The sequence below is a fragment of the Anomalospiza imberbis genome, chromosome 1 (assembly GCF_031753505.1).
Source record: "Anomalospiza imberbis isolate Cuckoo-Finch-1a 21T00152 chromosome 1, ASM3175350v1, whole genome shotgun sequence".
NCBI lineage: Eukaryota > Metazoa > Chordata > Aves > Passeriformes > Viduidae > Anomalospiza > Anomalospiza imberbis.
The window spans coordinates 102,652,763-102,678,515 of NC_089681.1; the positions used below are offsets into that span (position 1 = coordinate 102,652,763).

Below are 25,753 nucleotides of genomic sequence, written 5' to 3' on the forward strand. Positions count from 1 at the left end.
CTTTTGATGCAGCCCAAGTTGAATTTACTTTTTGGCTTGCGAGCGCACACTTGCCGGCTCATGTTGAGTTTTTCATCAATCATCACTCCCAAGTCTTGCAGCTCATCCTTCCGCTCTTCTGGGACTGGACTAACTTGGGGAGGGGTCGGAGCAACGACCCCTCGGGCAGGGCAGGGCCTGGCAGCCAAGGAGATGCTCGGCCGGCCTCCCCCGCCGAGCAACTCATGCGGGCGGGCAGGCTCCGCCACAGGCCGAGGCCGAGGCCGAGGCCCGGACCCACCGGGCCCCGCCGGCGCGGGCAGCCGCAGCCCCGGTTCCCCCGCCCGCCGTGAGCCGGGGCGGGGCGACTGCGAGAGGCGGCGCCTCCGCGATCCCCGGGCCGCGCCGGGGGGAGGTGGCGGCGGCGGATCCGGGCCCGGCGGAGGCGGAAGGGGCGGGCGGACGTGGCCCTGACTCTGCGGGACGCGCGATGCTGGTGAGTGCGGGGAGGCCGCGGCGTTGTGTCGCAGCGAGGCCTGGCCCAGCCTGGCCCGGCCCGGCAGGACGCGAAGGCGGCGGTGCGGGGCCCGGCACTGAGTCACGCCGCGGGGAACGGGGGAAGGGGCGGTCGGGCCCGGCCCGCCCGCCCGTCTTTCTTCTCCCGGGGGCGCTCCCGGCCCGGGAGCGCGGGGGCGGCGGTGGTGGCTGCCCGGCCCGCTCGTGGATCCGGCCGCGGGCCGGGCCGGAGCGGGGAGGCCGCGAGCTGCGCACTCAGAACGCATCGCCCCCGCCGGGGTGCGGGAGCGCCCCGCTGGCTGCCCTGGCCCCGCAGGATCTGCCCGACCGCCGGGGGGCTGCCCGCTCCCTCCCTCCGTCCCCGGCCTTCCCCCGTGACCGCGGCCCCCGCATGGCTAGGGCGCTTCGGTGGCTGCACCAGCCTTTCCGTCCCGCCCTGGCGGCTCTCAGACCTCGGGCCCGTCCTCCCGCAGCCTTCGCTGTGCCCCCGTCGGCCCCGGGACTGCCCACCCCAGCCATCCCAGGCCCTGCTCTTCCCACTCCTCTGCCCTCTTTTCTCCCTGTGAGTTTTTGTCCGTAACCTCACCAGACACTGTTTTGAGGAGTTCACCTGCCCTCTGTCCTCCCTGTCCTTTCCTGTGCTGCTTCCTTTCACCCTGTTCATCCCACCAATCCCCATAGCCCTAGTGATACTCAGCTCTGTCTAGGAGCTTTTTGGTTGTACCTAGAGACATTCCCTAGTGCTCTCAGTACCATCGTGGCTGGGGGATTTTTGCCACAGTTCATCTTGGTCAATTTCTCTAGGTTTTTCTTGCTCTCAAGGACTGTGCGCCAGGCTTCCCCTTGTTGCCACCTACTGTTGTAGGTGCCCCGTAACCTTTTGTTTGTCTGTTTGTGTACTTATAGTCTCTATCCAGATGACTAGTCTTGCATTTTTTGTTTCAAATAACCAGCTCATTTGTTTCCCAGTAACTTTGCCACTGCAAGCTAAGTGTGTCCTGATTGGGATCCTTTCCCCATCCTTCTTGTTTCCTCTTGAAGTTATATTCCAGCACGGTCATTACCCCTCTGTTACCTTTCCCCTTCCAGTTTTCTTCTGCCCAGTAACCGTTTCCTTCTTCATGTTTTTTTGCCCTTCTGATCTTACTTTCCTGTCATTAAAGCCTTCCTTGTGATCTCACCTAATACTCTTTTCTTTGCACATACTCCTTTCCTCTGTCGATTCATATACTGTCTCTCCCACTTTGTATTTAAATGCTCTAGCTATGCCTTTGAGGAGAAAGGAATTTTACCCTAGGTTAACTGAATACTTGTGTTCTAGTTTCAGCTGGCATAAACACTGAAAGGGCAGAGATTAATTACTTGGTTTACCTTACTTTGTTTTGATTTTTTACTGACTTCTTTAGCAACTTTTCCCTTGGTATATGTGTTCATATATAATCACGTGCCTCAGCCTTAATACAGACGCATGCCCTGATGCTACTCAGGGAGAAAAAAACTCTCTATTGGAAATCCTTTTGGCAGAACTGGGAGGAATAGTCCACAGGGGCCAGAAATACGTGGTGGCTATATAGCTTGAATTAGGCCAAATAATGTGAATTGGTACTTAATTGGTATGGAGTGTATTTGGGATACCTCCTCTTTGGGGAAGTAGCAAGATACTATACAAGTACCACGGTACGTAGTTTTTACTCACAATGAACTGCTGTAATGTTGTGTGTTGATGGTTATGCGTCTGTGTGGCATTGGCACTTTGTGTTTCTTATGGTGACTTGACCAGAAAGAAGTCTTCTCCATCTGCTTTGTAACTTCTTGTTTTCAGTATTTATTGTCCAGCTTCTTATTGTGTCTTAGTTGCTTTGGTTCTTAAGATTGGTTACATTTCACAGCCACCTCATGACCACATGTTTGAGGTGCAGTTTAAACACTGGACATACTTGCCCCATGGAGGCATGGTGAGCACATTTGATCTCAGGATTAATTCATACACCTAACTCTAGAATTCCAGTTCAGTGCCTTGCGTTAACAGCATCTCTGGAGGAAACTTTCCATTGCTTAGCCAAGGATCATATAGAAATATAGTCTTAGTTTAAAACTTGGGCCTGTTGCCCAAACAGTCAGCATGAGAAAATCACATTGCTTTATTGCTTTATTAAATAACTGACATTCATTTAAGATAAATGGATGCACAGCCTTATTTGGATACTGCTTTGGGGGTGCCTCTTTTTTGATTTAGCTTATTTGTGGTCTTGGTGCAAGCTCTTGGATTTTAGATGTATTATTATGAAAACAATACTGAGTCCTTAGAGAAAGTTCTCAGATACTCAGCTTAAGAAGTGTTATCCTACAACTTGTGTGTTAACATCTCGGAGTACTGCTTTTCATCTGTTGTGTTTCTTAGATAGTGCCTAGTTTTGTGTAGTTGCAATTATTTCAGTAGAGCCTAACTTAATGATGAGTCATATCCCAGGTGCCAGTGGTTGCATGGATTGGAAATACCTGGAATCTTTTCTCTTGCCACTGAAGTTTGATTTTTTTTTAATTAATCAAAAACCCCACAAAATTCTAGTGAATGAAACAGCTTTAAAGATGCTCCACTTGCACTTACACCACTCTCAACATCAAAAATCTGTATTATAAGCATGAAGTGAGGAATTTACTAGTAAGAGGTCAGTGTGTTACCAACTCTGCTGTTGTACTTCCTGTGCTGTCCAACAGGGTCTGTTTCTGTGCATCAGAAGGAAAACAGGGCAGATGTCCCACTTGGATGGGATATCAGAAGGATGTGCACAGGCAGTCATAGCAGCCTGCAGCTTGGTGCAGCCTTCCTGCTGCACAGACCTGGAAGAAAGAAGAGTATGGAAAACTTAGGCTTGGAAGTTCTTCATGTGCTTTAGGAATGCATGATCTCATTTTAAATAGAATACTTAGGTGCTAGCATGTGTTTTAGGTAAGAGTACACTGATAGGAAAATTTTAGTTAACTGTATTTTTCAAGCTTATCTCCATGTAAGAAGTGGTTGTTGGAACCAACATTTAGAGGTCTGGTTACAAATTATCATCAATTCAGCATGTAAACTTAAAAAGCTATTTTTTGGGCTTGTTACGGAGACCACTGAGTTTCCCTTGCTTGATAAAGGAGAATTTTCAGTAAGAAAATATAATTATTGTAAAATTACAGAGACATGTTGAGCTCGTCTACATGAGTAACTTACTGTTTTATTGTAAGAGTTGTTGGTTTTTCAATAGAAGAACTACTAGAACAAGAATAGATTGGCTGTTCATGTTTCTACAGCGCTGCTGTCCAGACCTGTTACAGACATGACTAAATGACTTGATAATAAAATTGCTCTGAGCCTGATGTGCCCTGCTATAATGCTGTAACTTGTAGCCTTTAATGTAACCACAGATTTAAACACTCTTTGTGTTATCCCAGCTTCTGGAAAGAGCACTGCTTTAGGAAATTATCTGTGTCCCAGTGGGTAGTTCTCTGTCAGTTTTCTCTTTACCCACAGAACCTCTAATGTCACAAGAGAGAACCTCTTCCTTTTGCTGCCTTACCTCTTCTTGTAAATGGTACAAGTCAAAATCAAATACATATTTTTTAACTAAACCAAACATTGATTACATTCCACTTTATTTAATGTAGTGTTTTTCAACTCCTTCTTTATCTATGAACCTTAAAAAATGAATGAAGGCTACTGTGAAAATAGGAAAATAGTAATTTCATTTTGCACTTCAGGGAATGGGTATAGAGTCATATGTAATTTTTTTTCTAGAGTTGGTGTCTCTTTCATTCCAAAATTTCAGTACTTTCTTTGCCAGTAGTGTCCTGAATTTATAAAAAGAAGCAGGTGATTCTCACTCTGTTCTGTTCTCTGATGACTCTTACCTGGAGCACTGCATCCAGTTCTGTAGCATCCAGCATAAGAAAGACATGCAGTTATTGGAGCAGATCCAAGGAAGGCCACAGAAGTGATCGGAGTGATGGCACACCTCTCCTATAACTGAGAAAGTTGGGGTTGTTCAGCCTGGAGAAGAGAACGTTCCAGAGTGACCTTATTGAGGCTTTCATTCAGTGTATAAAGGGGGATTATGAGAAAGATGGAGAGAGACTTTTTACAGAGACGTGTAGTGGCAGGACAAAGGACATAAATTTTAAATGGAAAGGGGGTAGATTTAAATTGGTTATAAGGAAGGAAATCTTTACTTTGGTGGGTGGTGAGGCATTGGAACAGGTTAACCAGAGAAGATGTAGATGCCCTATTTCTGGCAGTGGTCAAGGCCAGGTTGGATGGGGCTTTGAGCATCCTGATCTAGTGCAATATGTTTGTCTGTGGCAGAGGCATGGTTACTAGGTGATGTTTAAAGGTGCCTTTCAACCCAAACCATTTTATGGTTCTTGAATAAGCAGTGTAACTTCAATGTGATGTTATTCCAAAATCTCAGGAAAAAAATTTGTGTTATAACCTTTTCTTCTCTTTTGGATTGTTCTGGTTTTGGAATCAAAAGGTTCCCTGCTTTAGTTTTGTCTAATGAATACAAGGCATTGCTTGACAGCAGGACTAAGAATAAAGGATTAAGAAAATACATTTTCTCTGACATCTTTGTAGTTATGCACTAGATTTGAATATCAGTTCAATACCATTGACTTCTGTTTTTCTTTAAATTAGAAGTAGCTAAAGTTGATAGAAAATTCTCCTTGTCTTTGGATTTCATTAGATTTGCTCTAGTTTATGTTGCTGTATGTCTCAAGCTTGGTGTTATTGTGCAGAAGAAATGGATTTACATGTAGGATGGTGAGGATCATGGTGATGCAAAGTTTCTGCAGTGCAGGGAGCTCCTCACTCTGCTCTGATAATGTACTTATCTTTTGAAGATATGCACATGCTTCTCCTATTTTATTGGTGACTGGTGGCTTTGCTACTAGGTCCCAGATGTATTTGATTCATTAATATACAAGGTAGAAAAAAAGTGAAGTTTTTTAATTTGAAGCAGGCAGCTACAAAAATTTGGGTTATTAGTGAGGTAATTTCAGCCATAACTGAAGTCAGAAACTTCTTGTATTTTTAATTTGCATTTGATGTAACTTGACTTTTTGTTCCTCTGTGTTTCAGGTTGGACAATATCTTAATGTGGATTAGAGTTCAGAACTAAGGCTGGTGGTGTGACCTTAGTTCACCCTGTTTTGCTCTGTAATTTAAACTTAATTTCATATGTAAATTTGCAAGCTCCTTTAGTCTCACAGGGGGTGGAGACTGTCATTTGGAAGCTTTATGTAAAGTTTGGAGGACTGCATTAGGGGAAAAAAGAGGATTTTAGGAAATAGTTCATCGTTTGTTAGCTGTTAGTCTTTTCATCTTGCTTTTCATGGTAATAATTTCATGGGCAAATGCTCTGCTTGCTTCTGGGTAGCCAAAGGATAAACTTTTCACTGTACAATTGAAAATGCTTTTTTTTTTTAAAGAAAACAGACTGTTCTCTTACTCTCTTTTTTTCAGAGATAACTTTGAAGAAGTTTTGTTATTTCTGAAAGTGTGCCTATGCTAGGATGCTGTCACTAATAGGAGTTGTATAAAATCAAAGTTTATATCCTTAAGTAGTTAAATTGATTTTGTTAAAATTGCAATGCAGGCTTAGCTTTAAAACTAAATGGTGCAAGCTTAATCAAAAAGAAGGAGGATTTAAGTGTGGGTGTTAGCGATGTGTGGCAATTTTAACTTTTACAAAATTAAGTTAAATTGTTTCACTTGTATACCAAGGGTGCCTGTTGCAGTCATTAGAGATCAAAACTAATTAACATTTGCTGAAAATTATGCTGAATTTAAGCAGAACTAACTTTTTGTGAGGTATAAATTCTTTGCCGTAAGTTAAGGCAGTTAGAATTCAGACTTTGTAGTTGAACCAGAAGAATGACATACAAATCCCTTTCTAGATTTTAATGAGAAAGTTCTCATTCTTTTTTGGGCTGACTCTGTTTAGGCATCTGGAATGAAATATATGAGTGGTGTACTGTTCATTGCCAACGGTGTTTGCAGCATTACACCACAGTCGGAAGCAAGATCACTAGCACATATATCCAGGTACTTAATGTAAACACAATTTAAAGGGAAAATAAGAAAATAAAGAGGGAGCGGCTTTCACAGGTCATGTTTTTGTTACATGCAGGAAATGAAAGTAGGTAACTGCAACAGTAATTGATTTATCCGTTATTTGTTACTTCAGAATGAAACATTAGTATGAAGGTGATTATGGGAGGAAACTCTTCAGTATTTAGGCTGTGCTCTTGTAGTACATTCAAATGTCTGAAAATATCAGACTGTTTGTAAGATTAATCGGTGTGACCGTCATCTTTATTTATAAATTGAAGTGGCAAATTGGACTGCCTTGATCAATTGAGCTCTTGCACAAATAACAAGAGGGAAGAAGTTGTAAAATTAGCAAGCTGTTGGGAAGAGATTCCAGCCAGAATTGGTTTTTGCTTGTTAGCAACATGTTAATTTTTTTTTTTTTTTTTTTTATTGGTAAGAACTACTGCCTTCCAAGAGCATGAGAAAACTCTGGAAATATTATTGCAGGTGAAAATTCCTGTTTGTGTCTTTAACAGGGCAATATGAGAGTGTATGTTGCAGTGCATTGAGTGCTGTTATAATGTTGGGGGATTTGTGTTAGGGTTCAGAGGCTTGCCCTCGATGTTCTGGTGAAGGGCATGCTGTGTCTGAAACAAACTATAAGACAACACTTTTCTTGGTGGAGATCAATAGGATTATGATGTTTTAGCTTATTAAGTTGGACTTAGTTGAAGTTTTGATGTCTGGTAAGGTCTTTTGGGAAAACAGTTATAAGTAAGAATTGTCCTTGCACGATCATTAAGGTCTCTAAACTGGCCGAAGGTATTTCAGAGTTTCCAGCCCTTCTGTGTTTGTTCTTTCTGAATTGCATTGGATTCAGCTCCCTGTTGTTGTTGTTTTGTTTTTGTGGGTTTTTGGGGTGGTGTTTGGTTGGGGGGTTTTTTGTGTGTTTTTGTGTTTTGGTTTTTTTGTTTTTTTTTTTCCCTTTCTAAGGAAATAAGGTATATTACACTGTCTTCTGCTTGGAATGTTGGGTATCTCACAATTTTCATGGCTTGTCCTCCCTCATTTTCCTTTTCTGCATCTTCCTGACTGATTCAAGAAGTCCATCTTCATGTGCTTGTCCTTCATTATTTATGTTTATTTAGGTTTCACTGGGCTTTGTTTAGTCTTTTGCTTTCTTGTTTGTTTTGTTTTTTGTTTGGGTTTATGCAGGTTGTATCGTATATATGATTTAAACCAGAGAGAAAGTGGGAATACTCAAGGCTCTTTATCTTATGGTGGTGGTTTGACCCTGGTTTCATGCCAGGTAATTATCGAAGCCCCTCCATCATTCCCCTCAAGTAGACAGGGGAGGACAAATATAATGAAAGGCTCATGAGTTGAGACAAGGACAGGGACATATTTCTCATTGATTACTATCATAGGCAAAACAGACTGGTCTTGGGCAAATTAATTGAATTTATTATTAATCAAAATCAGAGCAGGTTAATGAAAAGTAAAACAAATTTTTAAAACACATTCCCCCCACCTCCCCCTCCTCCTCGGGCTCTACCTCCTCCCCACCAGCAGCACAGGGAGACCGGTGCTGAGGTATGGTGAGTTCACCACAGACTGTTTCTACCACTGCTCAGGGAGAAGAGTCCTTCCCCTGCTCTGATGTGGGATCTTCCCATGGGGGACAGTTCTCCATAAACTTATCTTGCATTGGTCCTTCTCATGGGCTACAGCTCTCCATGGACTGCTTTGATGTGGGTCTCTTTGCACAGGGTGCAGTCCTTCAGGCACAGCCTGCTCCAGCATGGGTTCCCCACAGGGTCATAAGTCCTGCCAGGAAACCTGCTCCAGCATAGGCTCCTCTCTCCGTGAGTCTGCAGGTCCCTGCCAGGAGCCTACTCCAGCATGGGATTCCCATGGACTCACAGCCTCCTTTCAGGCATCCACCTGCTCTGACATGGGCCTCCTCCATGGGCTGCAGGTGGAAATTTGCACCTCTGTGGACTTCTGTGATGTGCGAGTGGGTCTCTGCATCCCTGTGGTTCTCCATGAGCTGCAGAGGCGTGACTGTTTCACCATGGTCTTCACAGGTTGCAGGGGAATCTCTGCTTCAGTGCCTCATCCTCCATTGACCTTGTTGTCTGCAGAGTTTCTCTCACATATTCTCATTCCTCTCTTCTCTGAGTGCAATTACATCTATGCAATAATTTATTTTCCTTCTTAATATGTACTCACAGAGATGTTACTGCCATCTCTGGTTGGCACAGCCTTGGCCAGTGGCAGATCCATCCTGGAGCTGGCTGGCGTTGGCTGTCTTGGAGTTGTGGGGAGCTACAGCCAGCTTCTTGGAGAAGTCACCCCTATAGTCCCCCCCCACAACCACAACTTGCCATACAAACCCCCTACACTTCTGTAAAATTTTCTTCCTTCTCTTCAGTGCACCCATATCTTGACTTGATTCTCTTTGTTCTTTTCCTAATCTGCAGCATTCCTTTTTCCAAGGTATAAAAGCTGTATTAAAAGTGTTTGAAGAAGCTATGAAACACATTAACTGCAGGCTCAGTTAAAAAATAGTGTAGAGTCTATGTCCTGTTTTTGACACAGGATTTTGCAAGACCTTAGGTTAGAAAGGACATTTCAGTTTAGGAGTAATCTTCAAACTTTCTACATAAGGATTATTTCATCAATAGCAAAGTGAACTCTGAGGATGGCCAAGCAAAACTTGAAATGTTTTCCCTATGTAGTACTTAAGGATGTAGTCTCTTGCACTGTTTTCCAAATTGATGTTGATGCAGTAAAACAACCATAAAACTTATTGTTTGTGGGATTCTCAATATTGACCAGAGTTTACTTTGGTTGGAGTTGCAAAAGGGAGAGTTAGATCTAGCCTTTGTTTATAAGGCAGCATGTATATGTTGGAGTGCGGTTTGGGTTGTTTGGGGTTTTTTTGTATTAGCTGTGGCATTATTGCAGGGAGATACCTGTCAAAAGCTGCTGGAATTGTTTGTTCAAGGAAGACAAAGGTAAAGATGAAAGGAAGAAATAAAGAATGTTAAAGAATAGGCAAAGAGAAGGGGAAAAGTGTCACACTCCAAGTTTCTTGGTTTTATTCCGATGAGTAGTTATTGATATTTTAGAAAAATACTTGTATTCAGGCATACAGATAAATCGCATCAGTTAAAAAGGCTTTTAGTGAGGACAATCATGGATAATTTAAGTAAATAAGAAAAGTGTGAAAACTGCATTTCCAATTTACTTACATATATTGTGTTTAAATTTGAATGTAAAATTGAATTTCAGAGTCTTTCTAGCTGTGAAGAACGTGTCCAAGCTTTGTTTTATTTGTTCAGCTGGCAACTGTATCGTTGGCACATGAAGTAGTGTAGGAGTGTATTAATTACAGTGCTTTAGATATCATTGATCAGAGCTGTAAAACACAGAGGAGGGGCATGGAGAGAACATTGAAGCTCAAAATGAAGTCACCGTTGGGGAGGTACAGTATTAACCAGCCAAAATTTACACCAAATTTACACAACTTGGTCTTAAATTACTGGCAAATTACACATACTTGCTTCTGCTTTTTTTTTTTTTTTTTTTTTTTTTTTTTTTTTTTTTTTTTTTTAATGCTGCACAGAATTTTTTACCAGACAAATTTTGGAAGGGAGGAGTGCATGCCTACATCTCTGCCTTTTCTCATAATGAACTGAATTTATCTCCCTTGAAAATGAGATGTGCTGAAGCTTTTCATATTACATGTAGCTCAGTGTTTTGTAATAATACAGAGGAACTGAACATTGTAATTTTTGTCATTTGTCTCTTAAAGATCGTCATTGAAAAGGCAGAAAAAATTCTAGTATTTCTCTTCTGGTACTGATTTCTGGAATAACCATTTTTTTACAATTGTTATGTCATTTTGCTGGGGCACAGTGAAAATCTCTGCTATAGGCAGATTCTCCAGATGTTGATTAATTACACATTTGTAGCACATGAAGTGCTAAGGACATTATGCTTCTTCCTAGTCTTGCTTTAAGAATTGTGTCATGTGAAGTGCATAAACTGTCTACCTAGCTCATAGCCTTTATATTTAGTGGCCTAAAATAATTCTGGACAGAAATGTGAGTGCTATATAATGTTGCATGCAGGACCATGACTCAACTAAGCAGTGTTGCAGCGTAAAACTCATAATGCTAACACATCAGCTGAAGTCAAGATACTTTGGAAACTTAATAGTGCTGAAGGTTTTTGAACTTGTTTTTAGTGGCATTCATTCCACCATAGCTTATCAGTGAAACTTGGTTCTCTTCCCAAATGCATTTGGGTGTAGTGTGATTAAATCCGGTCACTTAAACTCATGCTATTAGACATGGCAAGAATATTTTCCTCATATATGAAATTAGACAAGAGTTAAAATAAGTCTAGAGGTTGTGCCTCTTTATTGCATCTTTAAAACAGTGCTGGCTGGGCTCTTGCATCAGCTGGGAAATCTTGCTCTGAACCTGTAAGTTCTTACTGTATAAGAAGCTGACAAGTTCAAATTCTGTCTGTAATTACTGAAGTGAACTATCTTGAAGTATGTAATTTAAAAATAAGGGGTTGTGGCAGAAAAACAGGTGATGCACAGGCCTTGGAGCTGTAAAGGTGAAAGTTGTATTGTGTTAGGATGTAAAGATTAGGTATTTGCTCCAGCAGATGGCTTGGGATGCTGAAAATTTGGTGGGGTCTATTATGTTTTTTAGATAAAAGCTGTGTTAACTTTCACATTTTCTTGAAGGCCTCTTCCAGCATACACATCATTTTCCAAAGATGTGGGATATCTAAAAAATACTCTTTATTATTAGATTATCAATAAAAACAAGCCCAGTATTTTCTAATGCAATGTGTTTCTTTGCATATGATGTTTATCTATCATGATGTGTGTCCCCAGGTAATGAAAAAGAGGGAGTAACATTTCTTTTAAGTCCTTCAAGACTGTTTTAAAGTTTTGGCAGAAGTGTTACCTCCTTTTGTTTGGACTGTTTTAATTGCAGTACTTGAGTGCAGGGTTGAAAGATTGGCTGGCATTGAACACTATCATCCTGCTGCATCAAATTGTGCATATATTGTCTGGAAACTGCAGGGGTGGTATTTCTCATGCAAATATAGCTGCTCCTGAAGCAATAATGAAGTTTGAGTTCTCTGGTCCAAAGCTGCAGAGTGGATGTTGCAACTCAGGCAGCTGATATTACCCTTGAAGCAGGTCAGCAGCAAGTCTGATCTGTTTGGGTGAGAAAGCACAGTGCTGGTCAGTTCAAGACCAGCTTGTGCGTAGTCCTGCCAAGAGCACTTTGCAAGGAGAGATCTCACTGATTTAAAGGTCATGACTTAATGGTGAGGTTTTAATTCAGGCAGTTGTGCAGTCTGGGCACTGAGAAGTCTGGCTTAGGAACTCTTTCTCCCTCTTTTTAACAGTTGGGATGTTGGGTGAAGAGATGCAGTGTAACTGCTTTGGACTCAATTTGACCTTTGAGAATTTTTTGCCTAGGAAATTTTTTTGTGTGTGTGAATCAGAATAATAGCAGTTTTCACATGAAATAGAGTATGTTTGTGTATAATAACAACTGTGCCAAGTAAAAAAGCCTTGTGTTATCCCTGCTCTTTTTATAAATTTAATACCATAGTTTAGTTTAACCACTAAGTACAAATAGTTCTTTTCATAAATATGCTTTTGTAGTAAAGTATTCTTACATATTGAAATTTTGTTCTTAAAAGTAATGTATTAATAATTAAAGTAACGTATTGTAAAGTAATGTTAAAATAATGTATTAATAATTACCTTTCTGTTTTTCTGCACATGAATAAAACTGGAAGAAATTGGTAGTAGTTAATAGCATTATTCATCTAGTGCTCTGTTTTCTGATTCTTAACTAGTAATTAACTGGAAGAAGTAAATTGTTTGAGTCTAGGAAGATAGTGAGATGATACTGTCATTCTTGTATTAATGTTTTTAATTGCAAAAGTCAAATTTGACGCCAACCAGAGGATAGTGAGTTAATGTCAAATGCAATGGAATTACGACTTATAATGTGAAAATAAAAACCAAAATTAAGTTCTTTTTCATAGCGTTGTTTTTAATAGCTACATCCTGACTTAAATACAGGGGTTTACTTTAGGGGAATGGGAGGGAAAATTATAACAGTGTGAATGAGGAGCACCTTGAGTTGAAAAGATTCTGGGAAAAGGTAGTATTCGTAGATGCACCAGGGTACATAAAATCTAGGAGATGTTTAATTGGAGAGGAGAGTTAGATATTTCCATCATAGCAGGGGAAACTCAACATCTGCTGGTTGGTTATGCTTTCTGCTAGCTAGCAAGGGGTTGGCCTTTTGTTAGAAGCTCTTATACAGCATATAAGTATTTTGTGTTAGGTACACCAAAAAGTTTGTTACACAAATGCACTCTAAGCCCAGGCTGCTTGCTGTTGGCAGATTAATAAGCAAATGACAGTCAGTTAATTCTTACACGTAGTGAGGTTGTTGTGGAGTTGCAGATTCAAAGCCATGTCTTCTTTAGTACCAGATTTAGGAAATCAAAGTGTTTCTGCTCTCCTGGATTGTAGAAATGGAATTAATTTTCTTGCTTTTATTGCAATGCTGACTTAGGATCACAGTCCAAGACTGTGGGTGTGTAACATGCACAGAGTGCATGTGGAGGTGAATGGCCATTCATGGACCTTTGTTCTTCCTGGCTTTTGTTGCTCAGTCCTGAAAGTCCATCATCAGTACGACTGCAGTAGGTTCAGTTTCCAGAAATTAAAGAAGTTAAATACAAGCAAGGTATGATCTAGATTGCACTTCAGCATTATGATGCATGATTGTCATGTGTCTTTAATAACTAGCTTGCTGTAATTAGAGAAACAAAAATGGGAGGGTTGAATTTTAGGTGTGTCTTTGCTAAGTTGTATATTGATTGAATTCTTGCTTTTCCGCCTAATCCTCTGAGTAACTGTTTCCCCTGTAAAAAAGAAAATTAGCTACATAATCAGTTGTATGTCAGATTAAAATGACCCAGTACTTGTTGCTGAGTCTGACATTGAAAATACTTCTTAGTGTTATTACTTAGAGCTGGAGATTTAAATGTGTAAGGGTGATGGGAAAGCAAAGGACTGTGAGGAGTGGTAATTTCTGTTTTACTGTAGTAAGACAGCCATTTACTGAAAAAAATGAAAAAAAAGTCTCTGTCTTAGCTGGTCTTTTTAGGGTTCAGGAGAAAAGACGGAAGAGAACTTCAGATAACTGGGTGGAAGTCAGGGAGGGTATAACAGAATACTTAATTTTCAAAACTCTATGAAGCCTGGAGTGGAACATGGAATAGCCTAGAAATGGCTGTGACAAAGCACCTATGACTTAACTGTAGGTCCTAAAAGAATATATTTTATTTTCTGCTGCTCAGAGACCAAGAACAAATAATAGGATTTATTTGGTCTCAGCCTATACTATTCTTGAAATTACGGAAGGGTTAATGTGAACCTTGGATGACAGACTTATCATAAAGCTGTATTGTCTGTAGAAAAATGGAATGCTGTAATGTTTCACTGTGGTTGAGTATTCCAGTCAGTGAGCTCTAGGGTGCAGAATTACAGAGTGGTTTAGGCTGGAAGGGGTCATGTAGTCTAGTCTCCTTGTTTTGGGCAGGGACACCGTCCATTAGATCGGGTTGCTCAAAGCTCTTTTCATCATGGCCTTAAACACTGCCAGCATCAGGCATCTGCAGCTTTTCTGGGCAGCCTGTTCCAGTGTCTCAACATCACCCTCACAGTAAAGAATTACCTTTTTATATCTACTCTGAATTGACCCTCTTTTAATTTAAAACCATTGACCCTTCTCCTGTAACTACAGTTACTAGTAAAAAGTCTTTCTCCATCTTCTTATAAGCTCCCTATATGAATAGAAAGACTCCAGTAAGATTAAGTTGGTACTGACTTAGTACAACTCTCTGATTTGTGGGCTAATTTTTTACATTGTCATTTTCTGATATATACTTAATTTTGTTGCGTTGGAGGATAAGTCATGTTAAAATTAAAAACATATTTTATGGACTTGTATAAAAATGGATCTTCTCTGCTTGATGTTTTCAGTGGACCTTTCCAGGTGAATGTGTTCTTTCACCATAATATCATGAGGCTGATGAATTGGTAGCCATCTTTTCACTATGTCCCAAACTTTATGCACTTAAAACTCATGGGAATAGTGCATTTTCTTACTTTCTGATTGCTTCATTCACAATTAATTTGATATTTATTCTGTGTACTCCTATTAGTAGTTCTTTCTTCCCACCATTATTGACTGTATGTTCTCTTGCTGGTAAAATGATATTGAAGGAAGTCGTGCTCTTCTACATAGCAAAGAAATTAATGTAAGCATATGCTTGCCAGATAGAAAAATTCTCTGCTACGAAAATGCCTTGCCCTTTCAGGTTGCCTGTAATAGAATCTCAAGTTTGGAAGAGTTATTGATAACTGAAGAAAAAGTTACTTGTAGTATCTTCTTGTTAATCTTCGATACCCATAAGGATGTTTGTTAAGCAGTGAGCTACCACAGAGCCCAGAGCTGCTCAGAAGTACTGGAGTTTTACTACTGAATGGAAAGGAACTATTTACACTTGCTGGTAAATAGTGTCTGCTGTTTGGAAAGCTTTTCACTGTTATGTTTTGTAGTTGGCATTAAGGTTTTGTTGTCAGCTGCACTGATCTAAGTACCTACAGCCTTTGGATAACTCTGGGTACTGTCTCATTTTGTGGTGAGTTGCTAAATTATGTTCCTTGGTTTCGGTATTTCACATCTTAAGATGGATTTCTCATCTGTGTAACTGACAATATTTCAATGAAATAATAATTTTTGTATCTTTAGTGTGGATAAATTTGGACTGTCATATAACATGTATGTTTTCTTTTCCTATTGCAGGTTATCCTCCTGGGAAACATCGCTTTTTGTGTGTAAAGAATATCTTGCTGAGTTGCTGCAACTGAGTTTAGAATGTTACTTGACTTGTGATTCTGATGGAGGAATAACAAGAGCTCAGGCTGCTGCACTGGAAGACTTTACAGGAAATACAAAATGTCATCAAATAGGAGTCAGAACCCTCATGGACTTAAACAGATTGGTCTTGACCAGATATGGGATGACCTAAGAGCTGGAATTCAACAGGTTTACACCAGACAAAGTATGGCGAAATCCAGATACATGGAACTCTACACGTATCCTAGTGCCTTTGATAGCGCTTTCACTGCTGGTAGATTAGAGACAGCTTTTTACTTTTTTACACACAAAATTGCTCCATAACTATTTCACTTAATGGCTTTTAAGAATGCATGGTTTTGAAGATTGGCCTTTTCTATTTAATATTACTGGCAAATAGCAAGAACATTCTATTGTCTGGAAAACTGGCTTCCATAATTATTAAGGCTACCTCTGTATTTCAGGTTTGATTACTATTATCTTTAATAGAGCACATGTTTAAAGAGATTTTATTAATAGGTCAAATTTTGAGTCCACAATGCACACAAAGAAAACAGAAATTCCTCTTCTTTTCTCTGTTAGTCTCTGGCATTATGCTTCAGGTCTTACTGATAATCATGTCCAGTTACCTGGAATTTTTTCAATTGTTGTTCTCTATGTAATACTTCACTGTTGACTTGATTGTGTAATTTTCCAGCTGGAGTGCAAATTTCTCCAGTGGATTTTGCTTTTATTCCTTGCCTGCATCAGAGAGATATTTTCCAGCATCTCCCCATTCTGGGTGTTGTTATAAGATGCTGGAAGGGGGTTAACCTCCTTGTTCAAATGCACTGAGGTACTGTTTGGAAGATCATAGGAAACTTGTTTGTACTGGGTAGTGTATAAAGATTTTTAAAAACTAATTTGTAGGAAAAATGTGTCTCTTGTTGTGTTATAGCTTCAGCGTTTGACTTTAGGACTTAATTTAGAAAAGAAATTCTTTTTAATTTAGCCTACAAGGTGGCATGTAAATGGATTCGATGACCTTTGTTTTGCATCTTTTGTTCTGCCCTGACTCTTGTAACCTTGTATTGCTCAGTAAAGTCAGCACTGCTTAAGAAGGTTGTGGTCTACACACTTTGCTGTACATACGATAGAAATGATGACCGAATACATTTCCTATTATTAAGTAGTTATGCTGGTTTTCTCTATCAGTATTTAGAGTTGGGTTTTTTAATTTATTGTTCTGAACTAATGTCTATAGCTGTTGCTGGCACTGATTTGGAATTGCAGCATATAAAATTTTAGTCTGTATTAATTTTTTTGAAAGGACAGAGCTTGAAGGCTAGAAACCAGTCAATTCTGTAGTTCCCTGGGCTTTCTAAGGTGGTAGAAAAGTTTATCTGTACATGTAATCTTAGCTTCAACGTGTAATCTTTTCTATCTGTGCCTGCAGAATCCATGCTCCAAGCCATGGTGGGAGAAGCCCTGAGCAGCCTACTGACTGTTTCTAGGATACTTTTTTAATTGTGATGGGAAGATGAAATAACATATGGTTAGGGTCAGTACTTTTCCTAAGATTTAAAATTAGTGATTTCTTGCACGCTAGGTTGAACCTTGGTTTTGACTCAGTGAAACAAGTCTATAAAAGTTGAATGTCTGCTAGAAATTTGACATGTAGCTGAAGCTCTGAGAGTTTTTTCTTCTGAGTGCCTTTAATATATTCCTGTTCATGAGGTCTGTTAAGCAGGGCAGCTGAAGACTAACTACTGATAGTAATGGTTAAATACTGGCTTTTTCCCCTCTCCTGGTGTTCTCAAAGATGTTCAGAATGAAGCTGTAAAAGGGATATGCTATCTATTAGTTACTAATTTCCTCCCTGCTTCTGCTTCGAGGAGTTGTTGGTACGAAAATAAGGACTGTTTTTATTAATTTCTTAAGTGAATTAATTTAGGGGGCAATTTGGTGGTCAGTTTGGACTTTTTCTCCAAGTGTTTGGACTTTAATATAATAGTTCGATAACTCAGAATATTTGGTACTGGTTAGGCTGAGTATTTAATCTTCTATGAAGATAACAATGCATTTTGCATCCTATACCAAGTATATGTATTCAAAAGTTGTGCTTAAAAGATGGCACCATTTTCAAAGCAGTAACTGTGACATATTTGCCCAGTCTTTGTGCACAGCAAGTCTTGTAGTGTGGTAGACTTTTATTTCAGGAAGCTTTGCTTATCAACCAGCTTAGTTTGGAAAGTGGAACAGCTGCAGATGAGTTTCAGTTGCAGCTGTAATTGGTCTGAAGATCAGCTGTACTTACAAGAATGTCTTGACAATTGACAGTTTAGTCTTTCTTCATCCTCTTTTGTCCTCTTTCCCTCTTTCCCCATCCACTCCCTTTTTTTTTTCTTGTCAGGATATTGCTCCTGAAGTGGATTTCATTTCATCCCTGTAATTTTTATAAGAGGGGAACTGTGCATATAAGCAAACCTACCTTCAGTCCTATATCTGCTATCAATTTTTCAATCAAAATTGACTGGAGATGTAGAAGATTTTGTTGTGCCTTGTTCAAGTACCTCTGGAAAATAATTAGAATAGTTACACAATTCAAGCAGTTCAGACCTCTGTCACACCTGCACTTGTTTTCTTTGTTCAGAGGGTTTCTTTGTGAAACAGTAAATTCAGTCTCTTGAGTACAGGCTGGAGCCTGTGCTTAAGGTGGGTTTTTTCCCCTTCATTTCAGTGGGAGCAGGAACAAGATAATTATTCCTGAAGTTTTCTAGATCTGAGAATATTGAAGAGGTGAACGAAAAATTTTGTTTCTGAATGGTGGTTACCAAGTTCCTCATCCATACTTCTTGTAATTTAGATTTATTTGTGCTTTTAATTGCAAGGTACCTTTTTTTGTGAGATCTGATGATCACGTCTTTCGTTCTTGTGCAGTTTGTTATTTTGGTGTTTCATTTTTTCTCCCACATGTGAGATTCTTGAAAATGAAATCTAGATGTTTTTCTGTTCCTTACCCAGATATATTGTATTTCTAGTACTGAAGAGCTTAATCATTCCTATAACAGTAATTAATATAATCTGACAACCAGTATTACAAGCTAGCTCAGAATTACATGCCAAACATTGACATTATGCCAAAAAGAGAAATAGCCAATAAAATTAACTAGATTTCTAGGAACAATAGACCTAACAGCACTACTAATATTGTGACAGAAGGGCCTGTTCACCCTGTTTTCCACTTAGTGATTATGAGTTTGGAGGCTGTGATCCACAGGACACACTTGTAAAAGTCGGTGTTTGGGGGAATATGTATACATCTCCTGGTGGCATTTAGTCTGTTTGGAGGAAACTTCAATTAGTCTGTCCAAGAGAGAACCGTACTTTTGTGTAGCAAGCTTTGAGTTTCTGTTTTGAATTGTTGGTTGAAAACCTATTACTTAGTTTTCTAGAATTATTCTTACTCAACTTATTTATATTGCAGTAGGCCGCTTGTCTTTATAGCCACCTCTTCTTAACTCCATTTGGCAGCGATAAAATATTCATACATCTTATGCTATTTTCTTCTCTTTTGGCAGAAAGTGATGTCCATTTTTCAAACTAATTGTATGGTGAGCCTGCAATTTATTTTCCTCAAACCTCATAGAATTGTCGTTTACTTGACATTTGTATTGAAAGTCAATGGAGAGAATGAAAAGGATTTGTTACTTTTTTGTTTTATGTATCTCAAGAAGATTGTCAGGCCAAGTACTAAAATGTAGGAAAACTTTGCTTCACTGTATCAAAGTAGTGTAATTTTTCACAGTGACTCAGATAAAGAGCTGAGTAACTTTGCTAAAATGCTTGCTTCTTTTAGAAGCACACATCAACAATTTTCAGATAGTATCGGTGAATGGAAAGATTAGTGGTGTGCTTCTCTGTTGCATGTGTGCACTCTTTATTTAAAATGCCAAAACTTTGACATAAATTCATACTTTCACTCCCTGTTGTACAAAACATAATCTGAGAAGCATTTTTAGGGATTCGTATAAACAATCTAGTTAATTTATGCCCATACAGAACAGACTAATCTTTTTGTCCAAATTTAATATTTAAAGAAAACTTGAGAAAAATTAGTTAAAAGAGTCCAATTGCTATTAATTTATAGCATGAGATTTGTATCTGCATAAGAATATCTTAAAATGTTGTCATTGACAATAAGAGTTTATAATACTGTGGAAGGTATGATGTGGTTGTTTAAGATATAAGTTGCAATGTCCAGATTGTAGTGTTCAGATTGGCTTTTAAGGTCTTTCAAATGTTATATACATAAAAATTACACTATTGATTTCATCAGGTTCCTAGAATACATTTGAGTAGTTGATTGGCATCATTATAGATCTTATGTGGAAATTTGAAGAAAGTGACTGAATTTATTATGACTTAAAATTTGCTCAAGTCTTACACCAGTAAATTGGATGTTAAAAATGTGTTTCTTACATTATTCCATTATTACCCATCATTAGTAAATATTTTCAAAATAATTGCTTGAAGTTTGTCAAAGATAGGTAAAGACTAGGCTGTTCTGTCACATTTCATTATTTTATGAAAAATCCTTTCTTATTGTGATTCATTTTTGTTCACTTTAACAAAGTGGTGGCTACTGAATATCCATTGGATCAAATGTAAGTAATTGTGTATCAGAAAAGGTTACTGTAATCATTTTATAAAATGGGATTTTTTTTCCTCACATATTAGCAAGTGATAAAGGAAAATACTGTGTTGAACATTAAATAATTAAGTGTAGTATGCTTACACTTTAAAAATACCAGATGACTCAGAATAATCTGTCTGTTCATAAAATAGAAAGTATAAATATATTTAACTTTTTTTTACCTGTGAGTAGATTCAGCACCAGTAGTATATGTTGACCAAGCAAAACCGTGAAGCTCTTTTCTGGCATCCTTTGCCAAGGTCTTTTGTAGTTGCTTCTATTGCAGTCTTTTTTCCTTTCTGAATTCCTGTATTTTAGTAGGGTTTTAGATCAGCAGATGCATATTAAAACTGTGAAAATATTTAATTTTCTAATCACATGAATCTGTTGTTACCAGGCAGCACAGTATGTTCTTGTTTTTTTTCTTTCTGAACAGATTATTATGCTCTTTCTATGCAAAAAGATACTGAGGTGTTAGGGCATGCACTTCTTATTTACATCTCAGACACTGTTCCACTTTTCTTAAGATTCTATTACTCTAAGCCATCCTTTCACTTCAGTGTCAAATTGTTTAAGGTCACTTTGGATACATCAAGGCAGCCTCTTCTGTCTTCTACCATTAGTCCTGCCTGCATATATTCAATATCCTATTTCATAGGACTTCTCATGTTCCAGTTAGTGCTTGTGTGAAACATGAAGGCAGACGTAAATGTATTTGTTGACATGTTTTAAGGGTACTTTTTCTTGTCTGGAAAGGTACATCTAATTGTGTGTATTTACAAAGATTGCATCTTCAGTTTGAAAAAAGGGCAGAATATGTTTATATTTGTGCAGTCATTTTCTTTATGCACTCTTCCTCAATGATTGCTTGTTGTTCTACTTGCTTTCTGTAGTAACCAATAATATTCTGTTCAGAACTAACCTCTGTCAATGCAAAGAAAGAAATTTAAAAGCAGCCGCAGTTATGGAGGTTCTTATGCTCCGCGGCATAAAGTCTGTACACTTTGTTTATGCATTTGGCTTTGAAATTTTGTGTTTTCCTTGTAACTCTGTGCTTCTGTGGGATGCACTTGAGTTTATGCTGTAGAGAGAGAAACAAGACGTTATCTATTAGTCTTCAGATGGCTTTTGCTGAAAGTGTCTATGATCTCAGACTTGTAGAAACATGTTTGAGCTGAGTTATGCCTGGATTTTCATAGCAGCTGCATGGCTGATGCTGTAATAGCTTCTCAATCTCTTGTCTCAGTCCTTCCCTGACCAAAATGGTTTGTCTAAAATGGAGTGATTTAGCTGAGAAGTTGTATCAAATCTAAAGACTTAAATGTATCAATGTATCAAAATCTATCAATTGAAACGTAAATCACAAGTGGTGAATGTGTGGGTTTGGGTACAGGATCTTAATTTTGTTTGTTTGCTTTCTCTGAATTGCTTTGTGGGGGTAACCCTTACTTACTGGATGATGAACTGAACATAGATAAAATCTCTTGCTGATACCTCCCTGAAAAGAATGAAGGTTTCTGGGGTGTTTGTTTTATTGCTGCTCCTCACAAAGCTAAAGTGATTGTTTAAAGCACTTGTTCTGAAAAGCGATTGGTTTTTCACAACCCTATAACTTCAAAAACTCATGTAAAATTCCTTCATCTGTTTGACTCACAAAGCATTTAAGTCATGTAGGCATGTCCACTTCTCTTATCATGTTCTCTTATGTCTGGGGTAATCCACCCTAAACTTCTGGATTTCAACAGGACTTGAATAGCTTTAATTTTGAAGAAAATATGTAAAGCTGTTCTTTAGTAAATATAATAATCTGTGTTGTTTGTAATAGAAGTGGTTCTACAATAATACAAAGCTTCTATAGCCTTCCCTAGCAATTTTCCTATCAGTGTTTGCAGTAATTCTCTATATGATGTTCTTGCATGCCTTTGGTGTAATCTAGGAAAATAAAGAATTTTGACAAAATGGAATTAATCTCAATTTAGTCCTGCAGGCCAGCTACTGAGCCTGAAGTTAATTACTGCTTAAGGTCTGTGAAATAGCAAATTTATGCCTAAAACTGATCTTTAAAATAAAGAGACTAGAAGTAATGAGAGAGAAAATGTGATTTGGCAGTAGTTTGGCTTGTGTTATTGTGGGCATCTCTGCGCTATAGTTTTCTGCTGTGTTCTGTTAATTCTGCTTCCTTTTCAGTTCCTTTAATTTTACATACCTGCTCCTCACACAGACTTCTTCCAGTTATTTTTTGTAGCAAAATGAAAGAGCTCTTGGGACCTGGCTCTGCAGTTGAAAGGTGAACCATTTATTACAGCAGCCGAACTGTTTTCTTTTAAAAACTTTAAGACTTATGCAAAACTGAATGATTTATACTCATCGGTGTAGAGTGCTTTCTTGTTGTGTGTTGAATTACACAACTGATAGTTTTGGTTATATAATTTTGTTTTGCAGTTGCTTCCAGAAGAAAAACCCTGTATGGAGTACTTTGGTACTTTAGAGGGCAGAGAGTAGATTAGAGTTGACCCCATGGCATGCTCAAGCTTGTGTTTTGTTGGCATACTTGCTCAGAAAATATATGCAGTGCTGCTGAAAGAGCCTGTTTCACTTCCCCAGTGTGGACACAGAAGTTGGGATCTGCCCACCAAAGGGTCTGGGGCCAGGGACCACCATTGGTTGTAGTGTTGGTTACTTCCCCAGTCCTCATGACTGATTGCCTGCATGAACTCCCATGCTACTGGAAACCAGGTGGCAAGTAAGCTCTCCAGCTGGATTGTGTGTTAGGGCCATTTCCTCCAGTGGAAGTGATCTCCTACAAATCCATTAGGCCTCAAATCCATTAGGTTGTGGCAGCATGGGATTTTTCTTTTTTCTGTTGCCTATCTTTAGAAACTGAGCCAAGGCTGTCGTAAGTAATGTAAATTATATTGGTGACAGAGGTGGTAAAATTAATTTGTCTTTGGCTGTTTTTTGTTTTGAAGATTTTTGGAGGAGCATAAAGTTTTAAAAAGGAATTTAATCTTGAACAGCAAAATGCTGAATTATTTTATAAACTTTCTTGCAGTTTTCTACTTCAAATTTATTTTAGACAAGAAAATTAAATTTCTTCTTCACTGTAGGGAAGGTGTAGAGGTTATATGAGATTGATCTTGATCTCTTCCTCCTCTAGGTGGTTTGTCTGCTGGGCCAAATCTAAAGTTCAGCAGCCCAAGTTCAGCAACTTGGGGATCAGCAGAGCTTCACTGTGGTTCAAACTTTTCTGTTGATGAATTAACTTCTCTGCTTGTTATGGTATGCAAATTGCTATACAGAATTGTGCAAACACTCCCAAAAATGTTTCCTGGTAACTGTTTGCATATGTATATAGCTTCCAGCATACCATGCATTGAGGGATTTATTTTGCTTTCTGCAACTTGGAATTCTTTTCATAGCATTCCTGTTGTGATTCTCAGATGGACTGTCATACACTTTGTTGTAAGCAGTGCAAATCTGATTTTGTTTTGAATATGTCAGTCTTTCTGTCAGTGGCTGGCTCTAGCAGATGGGGGGGACAGATTGTAAACAAAGTGTGAGGGAGCATGCTTTATGTAGAATATGTCAAAGAGTTACACTTGCATTGTTCCACACAAGTCAAACTGAAGTGAGTTTGCAACTAGAGCACTTCAAAAGTGCTGTCTTGAACCCTTTGGCTATCAAATCTCAAGCCAGAATAAAAGATAAAGATGAGCATTACTGGAATTACTTTTGTTGCAGCTCTGAGGTGATTACTGTCAGGCATGCACAAAAGGTCTCAGTCTCTGTGTTTACTTTACAATGAATCCTGGGTTTAATAGTAAAATGTATGGGCTAAGAAAAAGGCTTATGTCTTCTAATCTTGGCCTTTTATTTTTCTGAAGGCTGTTGTGATTGTTTGTAGAGATGAACAGAATGTTTTTGTCAGGCAGTACTCTCAAAACTGCATCTGGACAGTCTTCCTATTTTCAGGCTTGCTCAAAGCCGCTTGGGATAAGAGAGGGGAAGAATGAGGCAAGACTGTCAAGGGGGTATTTATGAATCAGCCCTAATTTGGTAGTACCATGATGAAGTTTTCCATAAACAATTTAGAAAAATTTATATATTAGCTATTTTTAAATTTACCTGTTGGGTAAACCTACTTTTCTTGTTTGTGGCAAGAAAGTAAGTTGCATATCTAGAGGAAAACGGTTGTGCTGTGTGGTCTTCTTCACTTGAACAGAGAATTCTGAAATCAAAGTGTAGATAGTAAAAGTAGCAACAGTGTCAGGGACTTTGAGCAAACAAATGACTAGGAGGTGGAAGAAATCATTAATGTCCAGGAAATCAGTGGCTGATAAAAGGCTGATAAGAGGCTGACTAAAAGCTCAATTTCTTCAATACAAATGAAGTGTTTATGTTATTGGCTGACATTGTGGGAAATTAACTTACTTGACATCTGGATGAGTTAATGGTAAGAAATAAATACACAGTGTATTTTCAAAAAGGGTTAATCTCAGGCAAAGAGCATTACTTCTTTCCACAGAATGCAATGACTTTCTGAACAGGCATGTAAATATAGACTGTGATACAGTTTGATGTGAAGACCCTGAGCCTTGTTCCTGGTGGCATGCAGGATACTCTGATCATTAAACCCAGTTTAAGGGTATGTTTTGTCTATGAAGTGTTTTATAAAATGAATTACAAGGAAGTTAACTGGTTATTTGGAGATAGTTTTCTTCTTGAGCTTTACTACTTAGAAGCAAATCTGTTTATAATGACTGTAACACATCATATATTTGTGGTTTATAATACTCTTGGTATTTATTTGTGCTGATGTCTTGCCATTTTATTGTGCTGGACTTTGTGAAGGGAAAGATAAGAGTCAAGTCTCTGCAATATATTAATTTCCTAGTTCATGGTGTGCTGTGGAGGAAACCTGTCTAGTGGTTAAAGCTGGGTCCACTTGTGTTGAGGGGTGAAGTACTGGAATGGTCTGTCTGGGGAGGTGGTGGAGTCACCATCCCTGGATGTGTTTAAAAAAAGACTGAATATGGCACTGGGTGCCATGGTTTAGTTGCGCTGTTAGGGCATGGGTTGGACTCAATGATCTTGAAGGTCTCTTCCAACCTAGCGATTCTATGAAAACACAAAGCCAAATTTAAACATTCTGGATTGATTAATACAATGTTTTCTAACAAGGATGTGACTCAAAAGCCTGTCCTTGGACTGTCAATAGAAGAGTGAGTGCTCAGTAGCTTCATTCCTGTTGGCTGATTGTTGTTTGTGTGAGTCATTAGGGTGATTTTTATTGTCAGATCTGAGTTCTCATCAAGTTCAATTTAGGTGGTACCTAGTTAGTTTATTTTTCTTGCTTGTGGAATGCAGCTTCTTTAAGGATGCCTTCTTATTTGAAGTGTTTGGGACAATATGACTTCCACTTACTACTTTGGAAGAATGCTGAATATTTGAGTTTTTTAGATCAGAAAAGGAAATGTGTTCTGGAAATGTTCCATTAACAGTTACAGCAAGTCTTCCAGGCTG

The 25,753-nt window shown here is 38.8% G+C and overlaps 1 protein-coding gene across 2 annotated transcripts in view; it reads left to right on the plus strand.

Moving 5' to 3' along the window:
- Positions 1-332: 332 nt before the first annotated feature.
- Positions 333-25,753, plus strand: part of CUL1 (cullin 1) — a 52,604-nt gene continuing 27,183 nt past the window's right edge. Inside the window, exons 1-2 of one of the 2 annotated variants that reach the window (XM_068203100.1) lie at positions 333-475; positions 15,502-15,794. In XM_068203100.1, coding sequence (XP_068059201.1) covers positions 15,655-15,794 — 140 coding nt within the window. In that variant the 5' untranslated portion in view covers positions 333-475; positions 15,502-15,654. Of the gene's footprint in view, positions 476-13,248; positions 13,375-15,501; positions 15,795-25,753 lie in introns of those variants that run through there. The other variant, XM_068203106.1, reaches the window with a different exon arrangement.